Source organism: Macrobrachium nipponense, chromosome 10 (assembly GCF_015104395.2).
Source record: "Macrobrachium nipponense isolate FS-2020 chromosome 10, ASM1510439v2, whole genome shotgun sequence".
NCBI classification, from domain to species: domain Eukaryota; kingdom Metazoa; phylum Arthropoda; class Malacostraca; order Decapoda; family Palaemonidae; genus Macrobrachium; species Macrobrachium nipponense.
In genome coordinates, this window is record NC_087204.1 from 105,056,700 (window position 1) to 105,078,714 (window position 22,015).

General features: G+C 36.8%; 1 protein-coding gene across 1 annotated transcript in view; it reads right to left on the bottom strand.

Annotated features, from left to right (window-relative positions):
• Positions 1 to 22,015, bottom strand: part of LOC135223869 (liprin-alpha-1-like) — a 294,483-nt gene that overhangs the window by 164,367 nt on the left and 108,101 nt on the right. Inside the window, exon 2 of the mRNA XM_064262769.1 lies at positions 5,256 to 5,357. Within this exon, the coding sequence (XP_064118839.1) occupies positions 5,256 to 5,357 (102 nt within the window). The remainder of the gene's footprint in view (positions 1 to 5,255; positions 5,358 to 22,015) is intronic.

The following is a 22,015-nucleotide window of genomic DNA, read 5'->3' on the forward strand; positions in this document are numbered from 1 at the left end:
ATTCTTGAAAATTGGTTGGGTAAGTAACCTTAAAACCCACATTGCTTATGCCTGAAGAAGCCAAACATTAATGACCTACAATTGTATTCCCGTAAATGTCATGTATGGAACTTTTATGCCCACTCCATTGTTCTTGGCTCTCTCTCTCTCTCTAGCCTCTGACAAAGTTGCTTTGTTCTTGCCACTGAGCGCATCTGATGTAAACATTGTCCGTTTAATTTCCCGCAATTATTTTTTTCTGATGGTTGCAAACCTTCAAACAAATTTCAACAGAGATCTGTTGACGTGCTTTTGTACTAATTACTGTTAATGGGGCATTCCCTTATCTCCTCCTGGACAGAACCGGTCTCCAGGTAAGTAATCTCCGTGTTGCACTCGGCTCTCAACAGGAGTGCCTGTGCTCGATTCCCAAACCAGGCAAGAAAAGGGGTGGTATGGGCACATTCATTAGAAATTCAATGCACCTTTATCAGACTAAGCAGTTAATTAAGTACTTGGTTGTTGGCCAACTGATGTGAATTGCAGTTTGTGCACCATATAAAAAAAGTTGGGAAATAAGGTAATCCTTACAAATCTGGGTGAACATATTCTCTCTCTCTCTCTCTCTCTCTCTCCTCTCTCTCTCTCTCTCTCTCGCAACACTCATTTGAACCAAATCTCATGGGTGCCTTTCCTCTTGTCCCTCCAACCGCTACTGCAGGAATAAACAACTTGTATAATTCTTTGTTCGTCATTCTTGATAAGAACAACAACATCTGTCCATGAACTGCCTAATAGTTTTGGTTATCAATATTGGTTTCAGGGCCAAAAATGTATTCTATGTTGATTCAGAAAAACAACTAAATGCATAGGAGCTATAAACACACATGTGTCTGTCTCTCTGCTGAATACATGAATACATTTACATACACACACACACACACACACACACACACACATATATATATATATATATATATATATATATATATATATATATATATATATATTATATATATATATACAGAGAGAGAGAGAGAGAGAGAGAGATAGAGATTGAGAGAGAGAGAGAGAGAGAGGAGAGAGACTCCAGAACTCCAGTTTTCACCAATGTTAAAAGGGGAGGGGGGGGGATGGGCTTATTTCTCAATGGTCACAGAGGTACTGTTATATGTAATAACCTTCATTATCCCTTACATTCCCTTCTGAACATTAAAAGAAGAGAGAGAGAGAGAGAGAGAGAGAGAGAGAGAGAGTCTCTCTTTCTCTCTTGTCTGTATGTCTGTCCCAAGTACACCTGTTATCGTGATCAGCCGCCAAGTGCTTCAACCCACTTATCATCTGAAGTCGAGTCTTACTTAAGAAGAAGAGCCTCAACTCACCCGGCGCCCCCCCCCCCCCCCTCCCTCCTGTTTCCGCGCATGCGTACAGCTCTCCCCCATCTCAAGAAGACGAAAATATAAAGAGTGAGGGAATAACAAAACGGAGAAAGTGAGTAGAAAAGGAAAAGAATACAGACAAAACTCAACTTAAGTATAACAAAGGAGAAAAAGAGTATAGTATAGGGAAAAGCAACTGAAGTATTAAAACAAAGAGAGACGTAAAGAACAAAGTATGGGAGACATTGTCATATTAGCTGAAACTTCTTCCTCCCATTATTTGTCTTGAGCTCTAGAACAACAACAACTCTAGACCTCTTGCCTCTAGCCAAGTCCTTTCAAATTTCACTTTACAGTTGATAAATGCGGTTGTTTATTCATTTTGAACATGAAAAGAGAACTTTGCGGAGACACTGCAGTGTGGAAAGGTTAACAGGTCACCAGGTCACAAAGAGAAGTAATTAAATCACATGCTTAAAGGTCTTAGTTGTCTTAGAAGAGGATTTTATCAAAGGTGAATTTTGGCCGAGGTCAATCAACGAGAGTTTAGAGAGCCCTGCAAAAATTAATGGGTAAAATATAGCTATGGAATGGCCTCTGAAGAGCTGGGGAAGTTTATTACACGTATTCTCACCTTAGACCCAACCTAAAGAGAAGAGGCTTCACCTTAGACCCAACCCTCTGAGAAGAGGTGTCACCTATAGACGCATTCCCAAGAAAACCATTAAATATTTCATTCCTAAACCCAGATAAATCATCTCCACTTTCAACAAGCACCACCACGAACCACCAGTACCATCATCATCATCGTCACCATCATTTCCGCTGGAGGTCAAAGCGTTCCTTGCCAAGGCAAAAGCAGAGGCAAACACTAATAAGCGCATCAAGTCTAAGTTTCCCACTCACTCGAAACCATTTGCATATTGCCTCGTAATTCTAATCCCGCCCACGACGACCATCCCTCATCCCAACGCCCACTAGGACAAGGAGAGAGAGAGAGAGAGAGAGAGAGAGAGAGAGAGAGAGAGAGAGAGAGAGAGAGAGAGAGAGAGAGAGACGCTCACCCACCCACCAGGCCACACCTGCACTGCCAGACGTGACAGAAACGTCAGCGGCAGAATCAGGCAGCCTTTTCCCTGCTGATTCTCTTTCAAAAGTGCCTGCTTGCCTGAATCTCTCTCTCTCTCTCTCTCTCTCTCTCTCTCTCTCTCTCTCTCTCTCTCTCTCTCTCCTATGTCATTTCCCAAGGGAAATGTTGATCAAAGAATCGAAAAGGGAAAACGTTAACTCTAAAAGGTGGAACAGCATCAGCATCATCTCAGGCGAATTCGTTTTCTGCATTTCAACTCGGCGTTCACTTAACTGCAAGTGTGTGTGTGGAGAGAGAGAGAGAGAGAGAGAGAGAGAGAGAGAGAGAGAGAGAGAGAGAGAGAGAGAGAGAGAGAGAGAGGTAAGCAACTTTAAAATGAATCTTCAATCTTCACCATGCATGCACAAGAGCTGATCAAATAATTCTACCTATACTCTGTTTTTTTTCATCTGTCCATCCGCCTGTGGTGTTTTTGTATGGTAACATTGCGTCCCGGGCTTTAGATAGTTACGCAATGTGTAAGTTTTAGGTAAATAAAAGGATATCTGGGTGTACATTTGTAACTGAAAAGTGTTTTAATAATTTACTGTATGTGAATTACACCGTTAATACTCGAAATAGGATATTATTATAATCGTTGAATGTAAGCTGAATGTAACTATCTAAAGCCCGAGACGCAGTGTTACCATACAAAAACACCACAGGCGGATGGACAGATGGAAAAAAAAGTTTTTTTTTATAGGTAATTGTATCTCCAGATAACTCACCACCAATCACTTAGGTTTAGCTCAACATCTGAGAATAGTTTTCTAAATGTGTTGCTCTCTCTCTCTCCTCTCTCTCTCTCTCTCATCTCTCTCTCTCTCTCTCTCTCTCTCTCTATATATATATATATATATATATATATGTATATATATATATATATATATATATATATATATATATATATATATATATATATATGTATATATATATATATACACATATATTGATTATCAACATTCATAGCCCTCTTATATAACACCATATCAAATCGAGCAGGTATTAGTGCTAACAGTAATCCATCTAATAGTGACTGGAGTAGTCTATTAGTGACAATACCGATGAAAACGAATAATTAAATAAACAGACGACTGAAAATAGAGACAATTAATAATGCAAAAGATGTAAGTGCTCGAAAAAATATAATTAGAAAAATTATTTTTTTTTTTATAAAAATCTGCAACAAGATGGAAGCCACTTGCATTATTATTATTATTATTATTATTATTATTATTATTATTATTATTATTATTAATTATTATTATCTTCAATCCTGCTTCCATTCGGAATTCCTATAATGCCACCCGTCTCCATTACCAAACGCCACTGGGGGGGGGTGGGAGGGAGTGAGTGGCGGAACGCACCTATTATCATATGTCATGGGCGTCGGGTGGGTGGGTGGGTTGGTGGGGGGGGGGGGGGGGGGGGGGGGTTTTTTATCACAATGGCCGCTGGAGGAGGAGGAGGAGGAGGGGGGGGAGGGGAGCAGCACAGCAATAGCAATGTCATCATATGTTAGTGAATAAATATTTATTCTTGAGAAAGAGAGAGAGAGAGAATCAATATTAGAATTTAATCCCTGACGGTTTTTGCACAACCCACGATACGCAGGAGCCTTTGAACAACAAATCAAATCCTCGGAATGGAAATAACCAAGACGAGGAAGAAGAAGAATCCTTGATTGGTAGAGGAAAACGCGACGCAGAATAAAACTCGATTCGAGAGGAATAATATTATTTACTCTCTCTCTCTCTCTCTCTCATATTCATCCACCTAAGACTCTCTCTCTCTCAAGTCGTACGGCTGACATCCCCCCGTAAGTAACCCCCTCCCACCCGGATAATGCCATTTGTTGACAGAAAGTAATAATGTGGAAAAAGCCCGCCACCCAAAATCCCCAACCCCTGTGGAGGGGAAGGGGGAAAGGGGTGGGGGAGGTAAACAGGCGAAGTTAAATCCTGTTGTTGCATTAAGCAGGTCACGATGGGACCCAGCAATTTACTGAAGAGTCATCAAGCGAAAAGGGATGTTTCTCTTGATGCTTTTATTGTGATGGGTCTCTCTCTCTCTCTCTCTCTCTTGGAGCTGCGGCAAGAGCATTTCGTTACAAACTGAGGGACCTGTTTGAATACAGAGAGAGAGAGAGAGAGAGAGAGAGAGAGAGAGAGAGAGAGAGATGTGATAATAGAATAAAACAAGAAAGAAGGATTAGGCGGACAAATATGAGAGAGAGAGAGAGAGAGAGAGAGAGAGAGAGAGAGAGAGAGAGAGAGAGAGAGAGAGAGAGAGAGTCTTCTTCTCTAAATACGATGGCTCACTATCGCTAAATGGATGTAAACCAATGTCCAATCAACTTCAAAAGTCCCTATTTTTTTTTATAGTCACCACCTTTAGACTCACCGCACTTACTGGCCCCTCGCGACAGTAAGTACCGTCTCGTAATTTATAGTAAAGGCTCATTACTCCATAAAAACATAAGTCATATGAGGTGAAGAAATAAAAAAATAATTAATTACATCAAAACATATCAATTTTTTCTTAATTCTTTTAATGGACTTACTTTGCATATCCAAAGCTATAATTCTCGTACTTAGGCCTACACGAGGATTATTTTCGTTTTTTTCAATTAACTAACAATTTATCCTCTCTCGCTTACTAAAAAAAATGTTGGAACTTGAAGCCTAACAATTATGAAAGAAATTACTTAGTACAAGTGGCTGTAATAATGCTAATAATAAAATAAAAAGTATAATAATATCACTCACCCTTGTGTTGTTTCTCTCGGCCTTCAGCTCCGTAATCTCCTCATCACGTTCCAATAATTGTTCCCGAGCGCCGTTCAGCTCCTTCGTGAGGGTGGCGAACTCCTGAAAAGAGATAAACAGAAGAGCAGAGATCAGCGGTTGGACGAATGATGATCTAGAAAGGATGAAAAAATAAAGATAATTTAAGTAATTTGATAAAAAAACCACAGATTACTATCACTTTAAAGTATTTAATATAACGACACATTAAAATCATAAATTATCAAAAAGTCTAATAATGCTTTTGCTTGTTTTAAAAAAATTATTTTGCCTGATCTAACAGGAGACGGGAATTTGAGATCTTTGTTTATTTTCCTTATTTCATCATTTTTGTTAGCTAATTCAAAAATATGATGTTAATAAATGGAATAGGCTCAGTTTAATCGTTTCCACATTATTTCCATATATCTATACGCGTTATGTAGTACGTACAGTCACACATGCATATACACATACACATACGCACATTAAATGCACTCTTTCTTTATTTTTTTTTTTTTTTTTTTTTTTTTTTTTCAATCTATAAACATTATATCATATAATTTCAATATAATATATATATATTATATATATATATATATATAAACTACCAATGAACATTTTACGATATTATTACCGAAAAGAGGTAAACCCGAAATAAATAATAGACAAGAAAAAAATGAAAGTAGGAGTCAATATAAAAAAAAAACAGCGGAAATATTTGCACTCCTAAACAGGGGGGAAAATGGAACAGCAATATGACGCTATTTTTTATATTTTTTAAAGGTAAATATAATTATGGAAATCCACTTTTGCAGAGGCACGAACCGGATACTTGTAAACACATTATACACACAAGATTTAATTTCATGAGAGAGAGAGAGAGAGAGAGAGAGAGAGAGAGAGAGAGAGAGAGAGAGAGAGAGAGCACGAAAAGTGGAGAAGAAAATAAATAGAGGAGGCGAGACAGAACAAAAGGCTTAGCCAAGTAAGACTAATTCTCTACATAGCGTGGAAAGGAGAGTGTCTATAGAAGCATCCTTTCCACAGATGAACCGGCCATGCCCAGAACACTAGCTATCCAGTGGGGGAGACGATGACTGTTGGGAGTATGCGAGGCACACAAAGCATACATATAAGGCATACACGTGAAGACTTTGTGTAGTATGCCTCGCAGGAGCGAGAGGAGGGAACTGGGTTTTTTTAAAGCCTTTTTTTTTTTCGATAAGACAGACTAATACGGTTCGTCAATGTTGATAGAGGTTTTGTACGTTGTGAGAAGATTCACTGGTAGAAATCTCTCTCTCTCTTTTACACATGGGAATCGGCCTAATGGATGTACGTGCCGGATGTAACGGGTGAGTTTTGGTTGGTTGTGGCGGTAGAGAGCAGTGTGTACGAGTGTGCTAATGACACACACACACACACACACACACACACACACACACACACACACACCCTTGGTAAAACTGGTAAATTTGTACCCATGTCCGTTACCATAGCTCTATTGCTCTAAAAATATAAATTAAAACTCTAAACATGTTAGCATATGAGGGGAAACATTTGGTTGTTTTTTCTATTAAATATGTGATGTCAAAGTTCATAAGTGGAAAAACTTGAGAGAGAGAGAGAGAGAGAGAGAGAGAGAGAGAGAGAGAGAGAGACCTTACAGACCTTACATCTTGTTCGGGTTGCCCCAGGTCCCTCAGTGTGAGGCACCTCTAAATGCTACCAGAGAGTTGCTAGTACATCTTCCGTATATTGCATCTTCCAATCTTGGATGGTCTGGATGCAGTTTAGATATTGTCGAGCTTATTCTTAAACACATCTACGCTCACTCCTGATATATTCCTCAGATGAGCTGGCAACGCATTGAATAGACGCTGCTTATTATCTGTGCTTTGCTAGTGGATTACTGTCCTGTGTGCTTTTCCTTATTTTTCCTGGTATAGTTTTGGGCATGATTAATCTACCTCTGCTTTGCTCTTTCTGATATTTTTAGTTCCATGATATTTTCAGCTATTCCTTCTATCTGTTCCATGCACTGAATTATCATGTAGCGTTCTCTTCTCCTTTCTAGACTATATAATTTTAAGGATTGTAGTCTTTCCCAGTAGTCAAGGTCTTTCAACTTCTTCTATTCCAGCTGTAAAGGACCTTTGTACACTCTCTATTTGTGCAATATCCTTTTATAGTGTGGGCTACCATATCATATTGCAATATTCAAGTGGACTACGAAACATATGTTTATAAAGCATAATCATGTGTTTCAGCTTTTTCTTGTTTTGAAGTGCCGTAACAAACATTCCCATTTTTGCTTACATTTTGCCAACAGAATTGCTATTTGATCATTGCATAACATGTTCCTATTCATCATCACACCAAGGTCTTTAACTGCTTCCTTATTTGTGATTGTCTCATTATTAGGTCCCCTATATGCATATATCTTTCTTTCTCTGTCTCCATAATTTATTGATTCAAATTTATCAGAGTTAAATACATCCTATTTACCTCTGCCCATCATATACTTTGTTAAGGTCTCTTTGTAGAGCGTTCCTATCTTCATCACAAGTAATTTCTCTACTTATTCTTGTGTCATCTGCGAAACTACTCACTACCGAATCCTTAACATTACTGTCTATGTGTCCTCAATCATAATAACAAACAGTATTGCAGCTAACACCGTACCTTGCGGCACACCGGATATTACCTTGGCTTCATCCGATTCTCGTCGTTTGCAATAACTATCTGTTTTCTGTTGTAAAAATTCTTTTAACCATCTTCCTACTTTATCCACGATATTTTGTGTTTTCTAATTTTCTTCGCTAATATATTATGGTCTACTTTGTCAAAAGCTTTTGCAAAGTCTAAAATAAACCACATCTGTTTCATTTCCGCTTTTTCATATTTTTTATATGTTCTCACGGTGGACTAACAGTTGGGTTTGTGTACTTTTTCCGGGTACGAAACCATGTTGTCCTTTATTCAAACAAATTATTTTTTATTAAATGTTTCATAATATTTTTCTGCATTACCCTTTCATACACTTTCATAATATGTATGTTAGACTCACAGCCTATAATTACTTGCCTCTAGTCTTGATCCACTTTTGAAAGTAGGGGTAATATATGCTAATTTGTGCTCATCATAAATCTTGCCTGTATTCTACACTTTGTCTTAATAATATTGCAAGTGGCTTTGCGATAGAATGAACTACTTTCTTTAACAAAATAGCAGGCACTCCATCAGCCCTGCAGCAGCTCCATTTTTAATTTCATTTAATAGCGACAATAATCCGCTCATTAAATCTATGTCAGCTAAATATTCACTATTTTCATCCCTTACTTTTATATCATTATCTTCATTATCTATTCTAGGGGTGAATTCTCTCTTGATATCGTTATTCCCTGCCAATATGTTTGCAAATTTCCTTTTTTTCATTCGGTTAATCTCCCTTCAATTTTAGAGGGCCTATTTCTATTCTTCTTTATTCATCTCTTCGCATATGAGTATAATAGTTTGGGATTTTGCTTGATATTTAAGTAGGTTTTTTCTTCCAAGTCCCGTTTTTCATTTTGTTCTTTTGATTGTATAATCTTTGTTCTGCATTTTCTATCTTACTTTTAGTTCTATAACTTTCATGCATTTTTTTTTTTTTCTTTTGCAAGACCTTTTTTCCACTTTCGATTTTCTGGAACAAGATCCTTCTGTCTCTTGGTATGCATGACTGATGTTTACTTTTCTTCTCGGTATATATTTATCACCATATTTTCTCTAATATTTTATATAATATCTCCGTATTTACCTTTATGTCATCACTTACGAAAATGTTATCCCAATCTGTTTAATTCTTCAAATTTATTTCTGACCATTTTATATTTTTACTGTAGAAGTTGTATTTTCCATATCCTTCCCACTTTTTCATTTCTTGCTTATCCCTGTTTTCACTTGCTTTGGAATGGACTGTTAATTCTATGACATTATGGTCTGAAATACTCGCATTATAAACTATTATTTCTTTATTTCATAATTCATCTCGTTCACAAATACTAGGTCTAAAGTATTTTCCTTTCTTGTTGGCAGGTGATTTATTTGTTGAAATGTTGTATTCTAGTAGCATAATCTAATAGCTTTTCGAATTGCTCTTATCTTCTGCACTACTATTACTCTCTTTTTTATATGTATAAGTACTCCACAATCTCCTATTCGTTCTTTCCAGTCTACGAAGGAAAGTTGAAGTCTCCAGATAGGGAGAATAGTCCAGTCCTTGTGATTCTACAATATAGTCATCCATTTTTTTCTATTAGAGAGAGAGAGAGAGAGAGAGAGAGAGAGAGAGAGAGAGAGAGAGAGAGAGAGAGAGAGATGTTCATGTATCTAGTCTTAAAAACCTAACAGGTAAACAAGCTCCAAAAGAATAATTAAAGCCTGCGGACATAAGCCAAAAAAAAAAATCATTAAAAAGGACAAGTGAAGAAAAGATGCGCTTTCTCTCTCTCTCTCTCTCTCTCTCTCTCTCTCTCTCTCTCTCTCTCTCTCAAGGCATCACAAACCACAGGGAATTGTCACGGATTCAAATCTGACGTGGCATCTACAAGAAGAATCGCTTAAGCTGTTGGGTGCCAGATATCCAAATCCTGTACTCTCTCTCTCTCTCTCTCTCACACATGACACACCCGAAAGTCAGAACACATGAGAAATTCAATAAAACAGGGATTAAATAGATGTTAAATAATACCTTCGTATACACTGCAATGGTACGAAATATGAACGCTCTCTCTCTCTCTCTCTCTCTCTCTCTCTCTCTCTCTCAACTGTCGTAGGATGAGAGAACCCAGCTTAGAAAAAATGGTGTCCAGCGGAGAGAGAGAGAGAGAGTCTCCCCCCTCTCTCTCTCTCTCTCTCTCTCTCTCTCTCTCTCTCTCTCTCTCTCTCTCTCTCTCACACAATATTTTATCCGGTGTTCGAGAAACATCCAAGAGGTAACAGCCCGTGAATAACGTAAAACAATGTTGCAAACAACGAGTTCCCTCCGTTGGTTTTCCCGTCCCTCTCGGAATGAGGGTGTAAATTCTCTCTCTCTCTCTCTCTCTCTCTCTCTCTCTCTCTCTCTCTCTCTCTCTCTCCTAAACCCGTCTATTTCCACATTCCCTCAAAATAAAAAGCAGAGCCAAATTCTTCATCGGCAACGAAAACCTCTTCAAAATATTTCCTATAGCAAACACCCCCCTCCCTTCTCCTCCCTCCCTCTCCATAACCCCCTAAACAATCACGGGACCCCCTACACCCCCCAACCCCCCCAAAAAAACCTCTCAACTCCCACTTTCCTTAACGAATCCGCGGCTTAAAAGAGAAAAGGCGAACGCAGTTCTATTCACCGCGCGCCGGACTAAGCCTTGCCCCCAATGAATGGGTATTAAAAAAAAAAAGGGGGGGGTATAATGTGGGAAAAAGGGGTATAAAGTCGAAAAAGGGGTAAAATCGAAAAATAGAAAAAGGGGTAAAGGCGAAAAATCGAAAAAGGGGTGAAGGGGAAAAAGGGGGTAAAATCGAAAAAGGGGATAAAGGATCATAAGAAAAAGTGGGAAAAGTAAGGATGAAGGATTAAGGGGTATGAAGTCGAAAAAGGGAAATAGGGTTAAAAATCGAAAAAGGGAAAAAGGGGTAAAGGGAAATAAGAAAAAGTGGGGAAAAGTAAACATAAAGGGTAAAAGGGTAAAGTCGAAAAAGGGGTAAAGGAAAATAAGAAAAAGTGGGGAAAAGTAAACATAAAGGGTAAAAGGGTAAAGTCGAAAAAGGGGTAAAATAGAAAAAGGAAAAAATGGTAAAGGGAAAAAGTGGAAAGGGTCAGGACAAAGGGGAAAAGGATATACGAAATAGTAGAAAAAGGAAAAAGGGAACATGAAAAAGCAAAAAGGATAAAAGGGAAAAGGATAAACAAAAAAATGGATAAAGGATAAAGGAAAAAAGGGTAAAGGATAAAGGGAAAAGTAAGGAAAAAGGATGAAGAAAAAAGTGAAAAGAGAAATACGAAAAAGTGGAAAAAGGAAAAGAGTGAAAAGGAAAAAGTAAATTAAGGAAAATTAACGGAAAAGCGTAAAAACAGGAACAAGGGGAAAGGCAAAGAAGGAAAATAGACAAAGGAGAATAATTAAAAAAAGTAAATGGGGGAATAATGAAAAAAGTAAATGGGGGAATTAGAAAAATGGAAAAAGGATAAAAAAAAAGGGAAGACGTAAAAACAAACAGGGAAAAGGAAAAGGAAAAAGATAGAAAAAGGTGAAATAAAATAGATAAAAAGGGAAAACGGGAAAATGAAAAAAAAAATGAAAAAGAGAAAAGAGGAAAAACAAAAGATAAATAAAAATATGAGAACAAAGGAAAGGGAAAAAGAAAAAAGAAAAAATGGGGAAAAAGTCAATAATGGCAAAAATGGATAAAATCTGGAAAAGGAATTTTGCTTCTGTACTTTTATTTCCGTATTTTTTCCCCAGTACTTTTTGTTTCCGTATTTATTCCGTACCTTTTTTCCGAACTTTTAATTTCCCTACTATTTTATTTCCGTATTTTTCACCAGTACTTTTTGTTTCCGTATTTATTCCGTACCTTTTAGTTTCCTTACTTTTTTATTTCCGTACCTTTTTTTACAGTACTTTTTTTTCCGTACTTATTTATTTTCATACTCTTTTCCCCGTATATTTTTTCATTTCCGTACTTCTTTTATTTCCATACTTTTCCCCGCATTTTTCTCTATATTTTCCCCGTACTTTTATTTTCCACATTTTTTCCCGTACTTTTTGCTTCCGTACTCCTTTCCCGAATTTTTTTTTCGTACTCCTTTTTTTCGTACCGAACACTTACTCAATTTCTCTTCTTAAAAAAAGAACAAAAATAACCTTAGGCTGTAAAACAAACGGGGGACTTAAATTCCTTTTCATAGATATATTGTCTTAAAAAAATTTATTTCTCTGCATCTATGTCAGTATTCAGGAACTTATCATCGTGTTGTGTGTGTGTGTGTGTGTGTGTGTGTGTGTGTGTGTGTGTAAACAATGACATGTGATTCTCATATATCAATTAAACCACAGGTAAAGAAATAACAGCATAATAGGTCTAAGTCGATTTCGACTTCATTTCGGCAACGGCTTAGAAATCGAAGTCGAAACCGGTCAGAGTCTACTCCCAGTATGCAACACCTTTATACCTGTGGTTTAACTGATATATGTGTGTAATATGTATATGTATATGGGACACACACGTATAAACAAAGAATATAAGTTCTGTAATATGTATATGTATATGGGACACACACGTATAAACAAAGACAAACCAACAGTATTCATGGCAAATGCATAAACAATAGACTTTCGCAAATACGGACAAAAAATATAAAACAAATACAAAAAAGTTCGGCACTTCGGTCTAGTCCCAAAGCCAAATTGACGCTATAAGTGTCACAGCCCTATGGATCCCCTTAAAACCACAGGAAATGATTGACTGATATATATTCATATATACGTACACACAAATATAAACAAACAAAAACCAATGGTATTCATGGCAAACGCATAAACGATAGACTTTCGCGAACACGGACAAAAAACAAATAAAAAAAAGTTCGGCACTTCGGTCTAGTCCCAAAGCCAAACTTGACGCTATAAGAGTTACGGCGACTTTTGGGCAATGAAACCCAGATCAAGTTTCCCTTCAAAGAGAAGGCTTCTGTTTCCCTGGAATGAGAATTTTTTCTGTTTCTCTCCTCCAAAGAGAAGCTTCTGTTTCCCCTCGGAACAGAGCAAAACAGCAAATAAGGCACGAAAGAAAACGCGCACGCAAAAATCGATGGACGGAAACAAAGGTGGGTTTAAATATAACCCACCTTCGATTTTCGCTATAAAAAATATCACGCTAAGCCTCGGTAAACAAACAGAAGTAAGGACATGGAAGGTGTTCTCTCTCTCTCTCTCTCCTCTCTCTCTCTCTCTCTCTCTCTCTCTCTCTCTCAACACACCTGAACATTAGACCGAAAGGCTCCGTACTACTCTCCCGTCTCTATTCCACTGCAACTAACAAAAACACGTAATATTTTGAATATAACAATACACAGTGGGAGGCAAAGAAATTACACCTCACCCCCTACCCCCTGGCCCCCCTCCCCTAGGCTAACGAACCACTCGCGCGATTCTCAGTCACCCACCATTTTCCCATTTTTTCTTCAAGTCATCCCGTTTTCTTCGGGTTACATTCATAACCGCCAGTGATCTTTAAAATTAAAAAACAAAACCCTGTTGTCTGATGGTCGTTATTGTCTTCTTCTTCTTCTTCTTTCAAGTCCCTTGACCCGGTCCTTATTTACCAACAACCGCCATCATCAAGAGTTGGCGTTATAACTTTTTTAACGAATCGACAAAGGGGTCATATTTTTCCTTGCTTTGCATTGCACTGGGAATCAATAAAGTGCCGAGAGAGAGAGAGAGAGAGAGAGAGAGAGAGAGAGAGAGAGAGAGAGAGAGAGAGAGAGAGAGGTCTTTTATCCACTGTTGTTCAAACAAAGCAGTTAGGTCCATAAAGAAAGTAGTTAATGTACTGTAGGCAGAGGAATCTTTTAAAATCCTATTGACTTAACGGCGCTCTATAGACCTAAGCTCACGTACTAAGTCTAATGTCATACGTTATGTATGTATATATGTATGTATGTATGTATTTTATCGCTCATGTAATGAAGATCTTGTCAACAGTTTCATTTGTATTCAAACTGAACCAATAATTCTCCAGATAAGGTCTTCGCTGCAATATTGCAATGACTGATGATTTTTGCCTAAGGCAAAGGTAAACCGGTGACTTGAAAACACACACACACACACAAAGAGAGAGAGAGAGAGAGAGAGAGAGAGAGAGAGAGAGAGAGAGAGAGAGAGAGAGAGAGAGAGAAATGCGTCTTTAGACAGATTTATTGGCATCGTTGTGGTAAAATCTGGCCGGTATTAAAATCCTCGCGGTAGTACTACCCGTGGATTTATCTCTCTCTCTCTCTCTCTCTCTCTCTCGTCTCTCTCTCTCTCTCTCTCCTCTCTCTCTCTCTCTCTCTCTCTCCTCTTTCTTTTGAGGCTAATGGCTCCCCGAGACATTTTCCTCTTCGTAAATATGAGGAAAAATCCTTCCGCCCTCACAAACACCAATGCAATGTCCCAATTCCTCCAGACTCGCCAGATCGGAAGAATGCCCCATTGTTATAGTCTCTCTCTCTCTCTCTCTCTCTCTCTCTCTCTCTCTCTCTCTCTCTCTCTCTCAGGCCGCCACAACAGATCGAAGTTGCTGTCAATCCTTTGTACGTCATCTTCCATATAACGTTTCAGTCAAGTTTACACCTGTTTCCACCGCGTGACGTCACTCGCTTTACGATGCTTCTCTTACATTATTATTGGCCGAGTCTAGGGGAAGGGAAGGGGATGGGAGGGGGGGGGGGGGTGGGGTTGTTCCCGATGCATTGCTTCGTAAGATAGGTTGAACCCTTATAATGTTTTGCATATCGAAGGAATACTGTTCCCATTTATGAGTAATTTATGCAGATTTATGGAAATATGTCTTAACAAGCTTACGCTACGATACAAATACGATATATATTGATTGTTTTGTATACAAATACGATGAATAATTGTTTTCCAAGTTTTTTTTTAAATATTTTTAAAATGTTTACTGGACAATCAAATATACACTAACGAACGTCAACATAATAAAAAAAAATAAATACATAATGAAAGACCTGACAAAAATTTTTGCTTTAACAAAAGAAAAAAAAAATCATGAAGGATGTCCTTCAATAGGATAAATATCCTATAGGATGTCCTTCCATACGAAAAACCCTGTAGGATATCGTTCTATAGGTGAAGGATATCCTTCCACAGGAAAAGATCTTATAGGATACACTTCCATAGGAAAGATATCCTACAGGATATCCTTCCATAAGAAAAATTTCTATAGGATTACCTCGCCGAGACTTTCCTTTTACCTAGTCGAGGCCTTCACCTGTGCGAATTTAGTCTTTAGTTTGACGGATAGTCTTAGTGGAGGACTACCTCGTCGAGGCACTAGTCCCACTGAGAGGTCTACCTCATCGAGGTCCTATAGTTTCAAGTAGTGGAGGCCTACCTCATCGAGGCCCTTCTTTCTTTAATAAAGATATAATGGTCTGAAACTTGACGAAAACCTAATCTCTCTCTCTCTCTCTCTCTCTCTCTCTCTCTCTCTGCTTTCCTTACTATACATCTGCTAAAAGGATGAGGTCGCTAGCCTTACTAGGCCATACTATGTCCCTCTACAAACGATTTTGGGAGCCTATGCTATTGTCTTCGACTGGCTTTATTTGTCAGTCGGTCACCCGTCCACGTCCTAACCATATGAATAAGGTTCGCCTTCTGTTGATAATAATAAACGCCATAGCCATATGAATAGAGTTTACCTTCTGAATATATAACAATAATGATAATAACTAAACCCACTAGGGCTTAATTAACAGAATACTTTTAATAAGTGACTGAAATATTAATTATTTAATAAAATCTACTTAAATAACTAAATAAACAAACACAGAATGTCTATGTTTACATCACTCACTCCAAATTCTGAACCCAAAAGACATCTCGAAAACGAGAAACATCACACAAAGACATACGAGCCACGAATGTAAGAGAAACATCACAGTAGCAAAATGTCCAGACAATGAATAATTTTTAGTACGACCTCTGACCTTCCCTCCAGTCGTCACGGAGGTTCTGTTGTGCTCACAGTGCTCTGACGACGATCTCTTTGTCTGTGGTGAGGTGTACAGACAGATATACGAGTCTGTATGGGCATCTAAGCTTAAAGACGAAATAATGAGAATGATAAAAGCATGGGTAACGCAATTACTACTACTACTACTATACTACTACTACTGCTACTACTATTATTATTATTCAGAAGATGAACTCCTATTCATATGGAACAAGCCCACCAATGGGGCCACTGACGTGAAATTCAAGTTTCCAAATATTATGGCGTTCTCTCGAAAGTAATAATTCATGAATATTGTAATTGACGCCAATTAAATTTCAGTAAAAATCCTAAATAGTTACATTTATCAAGTAAATAATATGGTTATCGACGCCAAAATGAATTCCAGTAAAAAAAATCTAGTTACATTTACTAAGTAATTAATATGGCTATCGACGCCAAAATAAATTCCGAGTACAAAACACTAGTTACATTTATTAAGTAATTAATATGGCTATTGACTACAGCAAGTTTCAGTATAAAAAAAAGAAAGTCACATTTACTAATAACTAATATGGCTATCGACGCGAAATTATATTTCATTAAAAAAAACTAGTTACATTTATTAATAAATAATATGGCTATCGACGCCAAAATAAATTCCAGTAAAAATTCGAGTTACATTTACTTCGTCCTAATCTATTCGACAAAGTCTCGACAAGTATATCTGCACAATTTCGCGAAATTTTTAATATGTTTACAATTAAACACAATTACACATTAAAGATAAAACTAAAACACGTAATAGTTAGAAGTATTAAGAGTTGAATAAGAGTGAATATGGTTTAAGAAAAAAAAAAAAAAAAAAAAAAAGGAAGGCAGAATTCAGCCTTTCGCCAATCCAACTTTTATTAAACTTGACGCCAACCAATGTTCTAATAATGACTGAAACCATTAAAATAATGAGGCTTCAGGCTTCCGAGTCGGACATTTCAGTCTGATGGAAGGTTATTATGAGGCTTCAGACCAGGGAGCAAAAGGGCCCATAAAAAGAGAGAGAGAGAGAAGAGAGAGAGAGAGAGAGAGACCGAGAGGGACCTGAGAGCGAGCGAGAGAGAGAGCTGGAATCGTTTTCCAATAATATATTTTGGATTACACCAACCTGTGCTTCAAGGGATAATGGGAGAGGGGGTGGGGGTGGGGGCGGGGGAGGGGAGGCAAGATTCAGCGTTTAATGTCGGTTTTCAAAAGATACTTTTCTTTTTTTCCTTCTTCTTCTTCCTTCGATGAGTGATTCCTGGAACCGGGATTTCATCAGAATAATGAGGAAATGTGGTAGAGTAAATTTCAATGTCATTTATTTTTCAGTAAAATTTATTGTCATTTGCGTTTTAGTGAACTTTATTGTTATTTACATTTTAGTTGAATTTATTGTCAATTTTATAAACTTGACTGTCATTTACATTTCAGTATTGCACCCTTCATTAATAATTACTTAAGTCATTTACTTTTAAGTAAACTTTATTGTCACTGACTTTTTAGTCAAATTCATTGTCATTTACTTTTTTGTAAACTTCATTGTCATTTAATTTCAAGTAAACTTCATTGTAATTTAATTTTAAGTAAACTTCAATGTCCTCTACTTTTTACCATCACTGTCATTAAATTTCTAGTACAGTTTGAAGAGATTTCTTTTTTTTAAGTAAACTTCATTGACATTTACCTAAGTCAGTCAATGTCACAGTCCGGAGTGTATTTTACATATATATATATATATATATATATTATATATAGATATATATTATATATATATATATATATACATATACATATAATATAGTTGACAAGTGCAAAATTATAAGGTAAAGTTGTGGGATGCATCGAATGTAAGTGCCTAGTTATAGGACAAAGTAGTGAGATACGAACATTAACAGCGAGTGGAGTATGGAACAGCTTACATTTGCAAAACACCAGAAAATGTGGAAACTAATGAAAGCGAAAGATCTTGTATCAGAAGAAAGGAGAAAACGATGCTCGAGCAAGAGACATGGTAAGAGGGTAAATGAAAACCAGGAAGACGTATAGGCTAAGCAAGAAAGGTATGGACTGTTGAGCCAAGGCTCCTTTATAGAAGGGAAGTGCTGACGGTGAACGCGAATAAAAATATCTGGAGGTGAACTGTTGGTTCAAGTTTCTGTGTAAGATGAACTAAAAGAAGGAAAGTGAAATACGCGGATTTGTACGTTTTGAGACGGTTTGGTCATGTGGAAAGAACGGAGTATGAGAGATTACTGATTAGCATTATAATCCAAAATGGGTAGATGGAAGTCCAATAAATTGCTGGCCAGTATGTGTAGGGTACTCAACATTCCTCCTGTGTTAGGTGTGTTAAGGTTTGAAACAAGTGTATACAAATTATTCACGTATGTAATCATGCGTAGACATATGTATCAAGCACAACTAATTGACCTCAAAAGCAAATATCCGCCAACTGAATAATCATTGGGGTCCATTTCCAGGCCACTAATTCCATTACGTTCATTGCTTCATAACATGTTGTCCTTCCAATGAAGCCCATATTAAGGTGGAACCTAATCCGGGAATATTATTGAAAACCTGGAAATTGTGGATAATTTTATATACTTCAGACTTTAAAATATATATACTACATATACATATATACATACATAGGTATATATAAAATACTCATACATACACACACACATATATCCAGGATTGTTATAAAAAAAATGGAAATTGTGGATGTTTTTATATACTTTTATATGCTTCAGACATTAAAACACATACATACATACATATATACATACATATAAATAAAATCTATACATATCACACACACACTATATATATATATATATTTATATATATATATATATATATATAGAGAGAGAGAGAGAGAGAGAGAGATGAGAGAGAGAGAGAGAGAGAGCTCAATCTACTGCAGCCTTCTCTATACATGTAGTAAACACACAGGAAAACACACAAAAATAATAAAATACGATAAAATAGTCTAAACACAATCTGTGACGAGAAGAAGCAGCCATCCTTACGATACGACTGACTCAATATATATCTCCGCTGTGCACAAAACGTCACCAAACATCACGAAGATGATGATGATTATTATTACATTCTGAACTGAATAAACAACAAACAATCTTTCAGACGTCTTCGTCTCTCATATTGACTCTCTCTCTCTCTCTCTCTCTCTCTCTCTCTCTCTCTCTCTCTCTCTCCAGATATCAAAGTCTGTAAATATCACAGCAGACATTTTTTTCTCTCTCTTTCTCTCTTCAGATATCATGGCTGTAATATCACAGGAGACCTCTCTCTCTCTCTCTCTCTCTCTCTCTCTCTCTCTCTCTCTCTCTCCAAAATGAATGAAAGTTTTTTGAGATCACGAAAATATATTTTAGACCGCACGAAAGGTTTGATTAGACATCACTACAGTTTTTTGTTAAGACATCAAGAAAGTTTTTTTTTTTTTTTTTTTTGTTTTTTTTTTTGCATCACACCAATGTCTATTAGATTTCGATTTTTTTTTTTCGAGTTCTTTTTTAAGACTCGCCAGCTTTTTTTTTTTTTTTTTTTTTTTTTTAACTTTATACGAATCCCTCCTTTGATTGACAATTTAAGAAAAAAAAAATTAAAATCGTCGCACTTATTACCCGAAGTCTTTTACATTTTTTTCCAGTTCCAGATCTTGGCTCGTACGTTTTTTTTTTTTAAATCCTGTGGAGCAACTCCTCGTCCTGAATCCAATAGAACGGCCTCTCGGCCACCTGTCAGTTGCACAAACGTCTTAAAAAAAAAAAAAAAAAAAAAAAAAAAACTCTTGAGATATTCACCCGAAGCAATAATAATGATTCTACTCTCATCTCACTCTGATCTACTTTCATTTCCCGGCCGTGATGGAGGTGGCCGTATCTGAATTCTATAGCATTGACTGGAATGATTAATTTTTCACGACCTTTCATGATAATGCGAATTGATATACGGTAATTATGACGATTTAACTGTGTGATTTCATCTTGTAAAAACACACACACACACACACAAAACAGGGTTCTATGTCTATACACCATCACTAAAATGATTAATTTCCACGATCTTCAATAAAGATAAAAATAAATTTACAGACGTTTTGACCTTATCATACACCACAAGCGCGCGCGCGCGACGCGAGAGAGAGAGAGAGAATCCGTGGTTCTAGGTCTAAAGCAATTCCCGTTGCTCTCATGAGATTCCCCACAAATGGTATAGCCATAAAATCGCTTATCCCTAAACAGAGGGTGGGGTGGGGATGGGGGGGGGGGTGGGGGGGAGGGGGGGGTGGGTGAGGGTTGGCAGTCGGCTTAGAGGCAGGGTAAAGGGTAACAGGCTTCGATCTGACCAGAGAGAGAGAGAGGAGAGAGAGATGAAACTGTTTTTTCAACTCTTTTTATAAACATTGGACATCTAAGGGAAAACTTTAAAGAGGGGAAAGGCTAAGTAAAAAAAAAATGAAATATTAATTTGTTCATATCCCTATATTTGAATAATTTATTTTTAATCTTTATCTATCCAATTATGAATTTATATATTTCTTTCCCTTGTATTTGAATAATTCAAATTACCTACTGACACAGAATTTACTTTTCTATATTTTTTTAACCCTTAAAGCGGAGCAGTAAATAAAAAATGACTCCCGTATGCCGGAGGGGTTTGGAAGTGAGCGCGTAAGCGGAAAAAATATTTTTTTCAAAAAATCACAGCGCGCTTAGTTTTCAAGATTAAGAGTTCATTTTTGGCTCCTTTTTTTTTGTCATGCTTGAAGTTTAGTATGCAAACCATCAGAAATGAAAAAAGTTATCATTATCATATATAAATAATGCGATATATGATAGCGCAAAAACGAAATTTCATATATAATTGTATTCAAATCGCGCTGTGCGCAAAACGGTTGAAGTAACAAGTTACTTTTTTTTTCGTTGTAATGTGCACTAATTGCGATCATTTTGATATATAACACATTGTAAAACGATAAAAGCAACACAGAGAAAATATTATCACAAAATAATGCATGAATTCGTAACGCGCTTACGTAAACACATATTTTTTTTCAAAAAATTCACCATAAATCTAATATTGTCCTAGAGACTTCCAATATGTTTCAGAATGAAGACAAATGATTGAATTTACTATACTGTAATATTAGCTTACAATGCAGTTTTCGGCCATATCTGACGAGCTAAAGTTGACCGAATGTCGAATTTTTATATATATATTTTTTTATATGCAATTAGAAATTCGGAAATTAAGAAAGCTACAACTTTCAAATATTTTCGTTTTATTCTACATGAATTGCGACATTTTTCATTTTCATATATAAAACTCTATGAAATGCCTAATATGAACGGAGCAAATATTCCGAGAATGGGACTTACGCATTTCGGAGATTTGTGGCGGAGAATCCGCGCGCGGAGGGAATTGGAAAGTTTTTTTAAAAAATTCAAAAAATCACCATAAATTTAAATATTGTGCTAGAGACTTCGAATTTGTTTCACGATGAAGATAATGACTGAATATTACTAGACTGTAAGAGTTTTATCTTACAATTGCGTTTTTCGACCATTTCGGTAGAGTCAAATTTGACCGAACGTGGTTTTTTTTTCTATTTATCGTGATTTATATGCAAATATTTCGAAAATGAGAATAGCTACAACCTTCAACTATGTTGTATTATACATGAAATTGCGCACTTTTGATATATATAAAACGTTATGTAACGGCTAATTTAAAATGGTGCAAACATTACCACAATCGCACGTATGATTTTTTCGGAAGAGTTACCGCGCCGGACGTAAAGAAAATGTTATTTTTTTCATAAATTCACCATAAATCGAAATATTGTGCTAGAGACTTCCAATTTGTTGCAAAATGAAGGTAAATGCTTGAATATTACTAGAATATAGGCGTTTTAGCTTACA